The 9,329-nt window shown below is 38.4% G+C and overlaps 1 protein-coding gene across 1 annotated transcript; it reads left to right on the top strand.

Moving 5' to 3' along the window:
• Positions 1-1,850: 1,850 nt before the first annotated feature.
• On the top strand, positions 1,851-5,194 carry LOC117587677 (presequence protease, mitochondrial-like). Its single transcript, XM_034278572.1, has 2 exons — positions 1,851-2,514; positions 2,571-5,194. Exons 1-2 carry the CDS (start codon positions 1,931-1,933, stop codon positions 5,095-5,097), a joined length of 3,111 nt encoding a protein of 1,036 aa, XP_034134463.1. The 5' UTR covers positions 1,851-1,930; the 3' UTR covers positions 5,098-5,194.
• The last annotated feature ends 4,135 nt before the right edge of the window (positions 5,195-9,329 follow it).

Below are 9,329 nucleotides of genomic sequence, written 5' to 3'. Positions count from 1 at the left end.
ACACTGTTTTGTGTTTGTTTATAAAATAAACGAGAAGGGAAGTGTGAGACGCTTCTTACGCGTCACAACTTTTATAACCGGCACTTAGTACTGCATCTGTACTTTAGCGGTGCTTTGTCAAATTTTAAATTTTTTCTTTATCTGTCATCTAGATCTACAACACTTCTCACACCAACACGCTCCTTTAGCACATACTGCAGACTCGCTGTAGAGGCAGAGGCAGCACCCGCACACAAAAATAAAAACTCGGCAGAGGCCGAGTGAATCAGAAGCAGAGTGTGAATGAGAGAATGTGAAAAGAACAACAAAATCTGAGGGACAGGGTGGGTTCAGCCACTGGAAATTAATTTCTTCATTCTGGCTATAATAATTCAAATTTTGTCATCTGATAGATATGGCCATTCCCTACGGAATGGCTTTTTTAGTTTTCTTTTATCTTCAAAATTTTAGGTTTTGGAGGTTTTTGGGAGAAGGGAGGGTGGCTCATTTTTTTTAAATACACTTGTAACAGTGTGAGCATACAGAAGTCTGGATTCAAAATTTGGTGGCTCTAACTTTTATGGTCTCTGAGATCCAGGAGCTCAACAAGACGGACGGACGGACAGACGGACGGACAGACAGACATGGCTCAATCGACTCGGCTATTGATGCTGACCAAGAATATATTTACTTTATGGGGTAGGAAAAATTTCCTTCTGTCTGTTACACACTCTCACTTTGTGCAAAAACACAATTTACCCTATTTACTCTTCGAGTACCGGGTATAAATACCGGGTATAAATACGTTAATTCAAATTTTGTATGAAATCGGGACGAATGTGTTGTTATATCCGGTACTCGAAAAGTAATTAGGGTTTATTGTATTTGTGGGGAATAGCGAATGTATGTAACGCACAGAAGGAAACATTTCCGACCCCAGACGGTATATATATTCTTGATCAGCATGAATAGCCGAGTCGATAGAAGCATGTCTGTCTATCCGCCGTCTTATATACTTTGTGGGGTCGGAAACGTTTCCATCTCTGTGTTACATACATCCACTTTGTGCACAAATACAATATACCCTATTTACTCTTCGATTACCGGGTATAAAAACCACTAAGGTACAGATGTACTACTGAGTACCGGGAATAAAAGCTGTGACGCGTAAGAAGCATCTCACACGTCCCTTCTCGTTGTTTTGTATACAGGTGCATTAATTTGGCGCCGAGCTGAGCAGATTCCGCACTACACTCCCCTTCACCAAGGCAAGGAGAATCTTTGTCTGCCAGTGTCCACCTGTACGCGCATCATAAAGGAGAAATATGCACTACTAGCCAATACTATATTGCAAACCGGACCACGATGTCGTATAACTGGGCAAACGTGGCCTAAAACTGAGCAATGCAAACTCTTTAGGTGCAGGTACAGCGTGGTCATGCGTTCCCTCACAGGACATTGGCTATTAGGCAACCATGGGATCGGACCACTGCAGACTTTATGTACCACAGGATGAAGAACAGGAAACGATCTAAAGCAAAATCACAACGGGCCAAAACCGGCCTAAGTGAGCCTGGATCGTGTCGATTCCGACAACAGCCTCTACCTAAACTCACTTAACGAACAGCAAGTACCGCTCCAGTAACATAAAACTTTGCTAAATATTATAATCTCTATTTGTTTCATAGGATACATGAAGTATAGAAAATAAATAAATTTTCTAGCACGTTGTATACACATATTTCCGAGAATCTTGTCATCGGTTCTCGGTTACGAATATTAATGTTTTAACATAGAACATAACATCTTTACCTGTACTCAATGAATTCCGGGTTGATGTAACTGAATTGCAAACGTTTGTTGTTAAACAATTTAGTTGTTATTCTGTCTGATGGTTTCATCATCTCATCTGAAATCTATATTGTGAATTTATCATTAGTAGCCAAATACAATGTTTTCACGGTTGAAATTTATGAGTTTGGCTTCGGATAGGACGACTGTGCTGCGTGCTCAACGGTCAAGAACCAATTGCAAATCTGTGTCCAAATTTGATGGCATGTTAAGCGATGCAAATCCAAAGAAAGCAAATATTGCGTCCTCATCTCAGATTCAAGTCCCACATTTAATAAAAAAGCAAGTATACAAATTTAATGAAGGCAAGCTGTATCATGGATTCCAATGTGAACGCGTCGAACGTATACCTGACTTTGATCTTACGTCCTATACACTGCGACATGAAGGAACTGGCACGGAATTATGGCATATCGACCGAAATGACGCAAATAATGTATTCTCAATTAATTTTCGGACCACACCTTTTGATTCCACTGGTCTTCCGCATATTTTGGAACATCTAGCGTTATGTGGATCAAAAAACTATCCAGTCCGAGACCCATTCTTTAAGATGCTTAATCGCTCTGTAGCTACGTTAATGAATGCAATGACAGGTCCTGATTACACACTCTATCATTTATCAACCATGAATGAAGTGGACTTTAGGAATTTACAACGTATTTACTTGGACGCTGTTTTTAAGTGAGTCCGCGTGTGTTAAATCATAAAACTTAAATTCTGCTAATTCTTCATTATAGCCCCAACCTTGCGTATTTGGATTTTCTGCAAGAGGGTTGGCGTTTAGAACATAAGGACTTACATAATCGGGAATCCGAACTTGTTATCAAGGGTGTAGTTTATAATGAAATGAAAGGCGCGGTTTCGGATAATTCTAAAGTTTTTAATCGGAACCTCCGCAATAATATTTTACCCGACCACACATATGGACATATGTACGGTGGAAATCCATTGGAGATACCTAAATTAACGCACACGGACTTGATTGAGTTCCATCGCAAATACTATCATCCAAGTAACGCCCGTATCTACTCGTATGGTTCATTCGATTTGACAAAGACGCTCGCGCTTGTTGATAAAGAATATTTATCTCTACACACCAGAATAGACAACTCTTATAGCCGTATCCCTCTACAACAGCGATGGTCACAGCCACGACACGTACACATTTCCAGCAGACTGGACAATATGGGCGCAGCTTTCGATCGACAGAATCAAATTGCCATTGCTTTGCTTATGTGCGAGATAACCAACATACAAGAAACGTTTGAATTAAACGTCCTATCCGAAATATTGATCCGTGGACCTAACTCTGCGTTCTACAAGAGCCTAATAGAACCAAACTTTTCCGGGGGCTACAATCAGAGCACTGGGTATTCTTCAGGCACAAAAGATACTGTTTTTGTTGTAGGACTGCAAGACCTGCTTGTTAAAGACTTCAAAAAGTTAAACGACTTCTTTAACCTAACAATGTACAAAGCCATGAAGGAGGGATTTGAGTCTCAGCATGTAGAAAGTATTCTCCACAATACTGAATTGTCCTTACAACATCAAAGTCCACATTTTGGTAATGCTTTGTTATTTAACTCAACAGCACTGTGGAACCATGATGGGGATGTAGTGAGCAACCTTCGGGTGTTGGATATGATAGCAAGGCTACGAACATGCTTAAAGCTGAATAAGAACTACTTCCAAGAAAAAATGAACAAATATTTTGAAAATAACTTGCATAAACTGACACTTACGATGTCGCCTGACGAGTTGTACGACGAAAACTTTAAACAGGCTGAATTAGATATGCTAAAGCACAAAACTAATGAACTCGATAATGAAAAGTTGGAAGAAATATATCAGAATGGGTTGAAATTGGACGCCTCTCAAAAGGCCACACCGAATACCAACCTTTTGCCCTGTCTATCGCTAAGCGATGTGAAAGAACCACCGATTTGGCCAAAGTTGAGAATCCAAACTATTCAAGAAGTTCAAACTCAGATTTGTGAAGTTCCGACCAACGAGATTACCTATTTGAAATGCCTATTTAATATAACTGGTCTCAGTGAAGATGAAATTAAGCTCGTTCCACTATTTTGCAATATTATCAATGATATGGGAACCATCAAGCATGACTTTCGTGAATTTGACAAACTTGTGCTCTCTAAGACTGCTGGAATTAACTTCAAGCTAAATTTCGTCGAAAATGTTGAAGATGCGAAAAGCTACCAGCTGAGCTTGATGATGACAACACATGCACTAGATAAAAATGTGCCAGATATGTTATTATTGTGTCGAGATTTGCTGCAAAACTTCACGCTTGAAGACACGGTCCGTCTAAAAATGCTTATTGAAAATTATATATCCAATATTTCAATAGGCATTGCCAGCTCTGGTCACTTGTATGCAATGTTAGGAGCGGCCGCGTTAGTTAGCAGTGCAAGTAAATTGAAGTCTCTGTTGTCAGGAATCGATCACATAGATTTCATGAAGAATTTTGTACAGAAAAACAACACAGCGGACATTCGAGACCAGTTAAAGTCAATTGGCAAAAAGGTTTTTAATAAGAGCAATATGCGTGTGGCCATTAACAGCTCAGATTCATACCTACCAAAGGCCGTAGACCATTTGAACAATTTTTTGGATAAAATGCCCACTCTAGAAAAATTGAACGAAAGCAGCGATATTACTCTCTTGCATCCAAGCTGTCAACAATACCTCATGAACATTCCTGTCAGCTACTGTGCAAAAGCATTCTTTGCAGTTCCATATTTGCATAAAGATCATCCCTCGTTGTGCGTCCTTTCCAAGCTTTTGTCGTCTAAGTATCTTCTGCCTGTGGTTCGTGAACAGAATGGGGCCTATGGAGCGGGCGCTAAAATAAGTTCGGATGGAATTTTTAGCTTCTACAGCTATCGTGACCCCCATTCAACTAAAACGTTAGTTGCGTTTGAAAAAACATATGAGTGGTTGCAATCGGAGAATAAAAAGATTGATCAACAGGCTCTTTTTGAGGCGAAACTCGGAGTACTACAGCAGCTGGATTCGCCAATTGCACCTGGAAATATTGGGATGGATTACTTTTTGTATGATATATCGCAAGAAATGCTTACGAAATATCGTTCTCGAATGCTCTCTATAACTATTGATGAACTCCACGATGTAATTGAACGTTACTTTAAGGAAAACTCAAAGAATTATGGAAAGTGCATTTTGGGGCCACCCATTGAATGTTTGGAGTTGGAAACTAGTGAGAAATGGAGAATCATAGCCTAGATTTTCGTGTTTAAAACTTCGACAGTTCTCAAAAATAACCATGTGAAGAGTACTCATTCATATTTTTTCAGCCAACAATAATTGTTGTTACTGCAGTGTAACTGCTTTATGTAAATTTAAAATTATGTGTTTCACTCTCGTTATAAATGTATGTATATGTATACATATTATGTTAAATATTCCTAGCTGAATAAAGTGAACAGAGAATATTCAATTTTATATCTATTTAAATACTCAGAAATGTCCATGCTCAGCCCGATTGTCAATCGTGAGAATTATTTTGTGTCAAGCCCAGTATTCAGATGCGCGACAGAAACGATAAGAAATTAACCGTGTTTTTATATCAGAAAACCAGCCGAGTAAATATACACTTTTATTTGTAATTTATTTGATATAAATATTCACATCGCTACAGTATTTCTACTTTATCTTATTGAGGTAGTCACAAACGGTGTAAAATCACTTGATTTTTTAATTTTTTAAAACAAAGAAAAATTAAAAAAAATTACTTATTTTAAAATTTGTATTAAGACTATATATTAATATTATATCCATTTTATTTTGTTATTTTACTATTATTATTTGTGTCTATTTTCCTGTTAAGTGTTTATTTTGTTTGCTTCTAAGTTGTCCCTAAATTGCGTTGCTTTACTAATATTTTAAATGAGATTCGGTAAATCGTTTTATAATGGAATAGCATTTATTATAAATTATTTTTCAGAATTGGCAAGCTTGAACCTTATGGTTACAAGATTCAACGTTCTAGTTATTGAAGCAAAATTTAATTTATCGAATAAGTGGCTTGGCTGTAGATCCCGTTCAGGTCTTGAAATCCATTTTTAAAATACGTCTTTCAAAAATTGATGTATGATCGGTTTAGAAATGGTTTGATAATAATTTTTTTTGTATGGCACAACTTTTTTGTATCGAATTTTTAAAATGTGGTATTTTGGTTTAACGCCGTTTTTAGAGGTAGTGCTTCTTTTTTCAAACAACTCAAGTATCTTATATCTGGTTGTAATAATCTTAGTCATTGTCTTCAGCTAATGAATGTATCTATAAAGTGTACCCAAACACTTTGTGGATTTTTTTTTGGGACACATTAAGCTTTGAAATAAAAAAAGTTTGATTTTTATGAGGGATATTTTACGAAATTGTAAATTAAACGGGAAGGAAGGTTTGAGACGCGTTTTACGCGTCACAACTCTTATATTTTCGGTACTCAGTCAGTGGTCCTGTTCCTTATTGTGTATGAGAGAATGTTAAAAAAACGAAAACAAGTTGCGGGATGGGGTGGGTTTAGAAAATGCAAATTCATTTCTTCATTCTGGCTATTATAATGATCCAATCTGATCCCAATTCGGTGATCTGATAGGTATAGTTATTCCCTACGGAATGGGGTTTTTAGTATTCTTCTTCAAAATTGTGGCTGTTCGAGATTTTCGCCCTTTGCGGGGGCTGATGGGGGTATGGCTCATTTTTTAAATACACTTGTAACAATGTGAGCATACGCCATCAGGATGCCAAATTGGGTGGCTAAAGCTTTTATAGTCTCTGAGATCCAGGTGCTCAACAAGACGGACGGACAGACAGACACGTCAGAAACGTTTCCTCCTGTGCGTTACATACAACCGTTATTCGCACAAATAAAATATACCCTATTTACTCTTCGAGTACCTGGTATAATTAGCCCCGCCCCTTCCGCCCACGCAAAAGGGCGAAAACCTCCCAAACCTACAATTTGTAAGATAAAAGAAAACTTCCCTAGGGAATGACCATATCTAGCAGATCACCAATATTGGGATCCGATTGTTCCATTATTATAGCCACAATGAAGAAATTAATTTGAAGTGGCTAAACCCACAATGTCCAGCACATTTGGTTGTTTTTTCACATTCTCTCATTCACACTCTGCTTCGTGTAGTGAGTGGCCTCTGACTCTGCAGTGCCTCTGCAGACTGTGTCGCTAGGGGAGGGGGGGCGAGCTAAAGGAGCGTGTTGGCGTGAGAAGTGATGTAGAGTTGATGAAAGATGTAGAAAAAATGTAAAATTAAAAATTAAAAAAAAAACCGTTAAGGTACAGATGTTCTACTGAGTACCGGGTATGAAAGTTGTGACGCGTAAGAAGCGTCTCACACGTCCCTTCTAGTTTTTTAAATACGCCTGTAACAGTGTGAGCATACAGCAGTCTGGAGTGTTTAGTGGCTCTAGCACTTATAGTCTCTGCGAACTAGCCGAAAAACAAGACGGACAAACATAGACTTGTCTATTGATGCTGATCGAGAATATATATAATTTACGGGGTCGGAAACGTTTCCTTCAGTGCGTTACATACATTCACTTTGTACAAAAATACAATATACCCTATTTACTCTTTGAGTACCGGGTATAAAAATCACTCACAAAAATTACATTAGACCCTAATTCCAGCAACAATGAATACCACCTATGGAGGGCGACTAAATACATAAAGAAACCATCTAAAAGAAACATTCGCAAAAGCAACGGAACTTGGTGTAGGTCTAATAATGAACAAGCGGAAGCATTTGCACAACATCTGCACTCTGTGTTTCAGCCAAACGATACAAATAATTATATAACAGAGACTGAAGTAGAAAAATTCCTTGAGTCACCCTGCCAAATGAGCTTGCATATTAAAAGCATCAAATATGAAGAAGTTGTGACAGAAATCAAATGCTGATAAAACAGACGGCATCACCCTAAAAAGTTTACCACCAAAATGCATTCGGTTTCTCACTCTTATATTTAACGCGATTCTCAGACAAGACCACTTTCCAAGTCAATGGAAATATTCAGAGATCGTTATGATCCTAAAGCCAAACAAAATAGAAACGGAATTGACATCATACCGTCCCATTAGTCTGTTGACAATATTCTCGAAAGCGTTTGAAAAAGTACTATTGAAGAGAATGTTGCCAATTTTGGACGAACTTTCCATCATTCCTGAATACCAATTCGGATTCAGGAGGGGTCACGGGACCCCTGAGCAATGTCACAGGGTTATTAATGATATAGTTTCGGCATTTGAAAACAAAAAAGACTGCACTGCTGCATTTCTCGATGTTCAACAAGCGTTCGATCGAGTCTGGCACAAAGGTTTGTTGTACAAGATAAAGAAATGGCTACCTGCTCCGTACTATTTATTAATCAAATCATATCTGGCTAAAAAATGTTTCTACGTGCAGCAGAAAACCGATACTTCATCACTACTTCTCATCAACGCAGGCGTCCCACAAGGAAGCGTATTTGGACCAATTCTCTACACCCTATATACGGCCGACATGCCATTAACAAACAACTGCCCTGTTGCAACATATGCTGATGATACAGCCGATTTAGCCACAAGCACATCTATAAATGACGCTTCCGAACTCCTGCAGAGTGAGCTAAGCCTAATTGAAGACTGGTTCCTTCAATGGAAAATTAGAATCAACTCCCTGAAATCCGTCCAAATAAAGTTTTCATTAAGACCAGGTAACTGGCCAAATGTTACACTTAACGGCTCACCAATTCCACAAAGTACCTGTGTGAAGTATCTCGGCTTGCATCTCGACCGCAGATTAACATGGAAAAAACACATTAAAGCAAAATGTCAACAACTTAGACCTATACATTACCGCTAAAGTAGATGATTTATATTACTTGTGATATAAATTTTGAAACTTTAGTGAGTAGGAAGGTACAATGGTAAGCGTAGAAGTGTTTGGCGTAAGCCTGCATGGAGCTGCCAATGGCACAGAGCTTGGTGGTAGTAGCAAATAATCGAATGAGACCTTGGAGGACTGAAGTGGAGAAGGGTTTCGTGTGAACAGTGGTTGATCACGAGTTAGTCGGTCCTAAGTTCAAGGCGAAAGCCGAAAATGTTCAAGTAAAAAATCAATAAGCATATATTGTCAAATCTTTAATGATTTTTTTGAAACACTTGATTAATTTTGAACGAAAGGGAATACGGTTCCAATTCCGTAACCTGTTGAGTATCCGTTGGTTATTAAATATGGGCCTCGTGCTCATCCTGGCAACAGGAACGACCATAAAGAAGCCGTCGAGAGATATCGGAAGAGTTTTCTTTTCTGTTTTATAGCCGTACTACCATGGAAGTCTTTCGCAGAGAGATATGGTAGATGGGCTAGAAGAGCATGACATATACTGTTGTGTCGATATTTTCTCCTCGGACCTTGAAAATTTATGGTGGGGACACGCAAACTTCTCAA

Source organism: Drosophila guanche, unplaced genomic scaffold (assembly GCF_900245975.1).
Source record: "Drosophila guanche unplaced genomic scaffold, DGUA_6, whole genome shotgun sequence".
Taxonomy (NCBI): domain Eukaryota; kingdom Metazoa; phylum Arthropoda; class Insecta; order Diptera; family Drosophilidae; genus Drosophila; species Drosophila guanche.
This window is presented reverse-complemented; position numbering and strand designations above follow the sequence as displayed.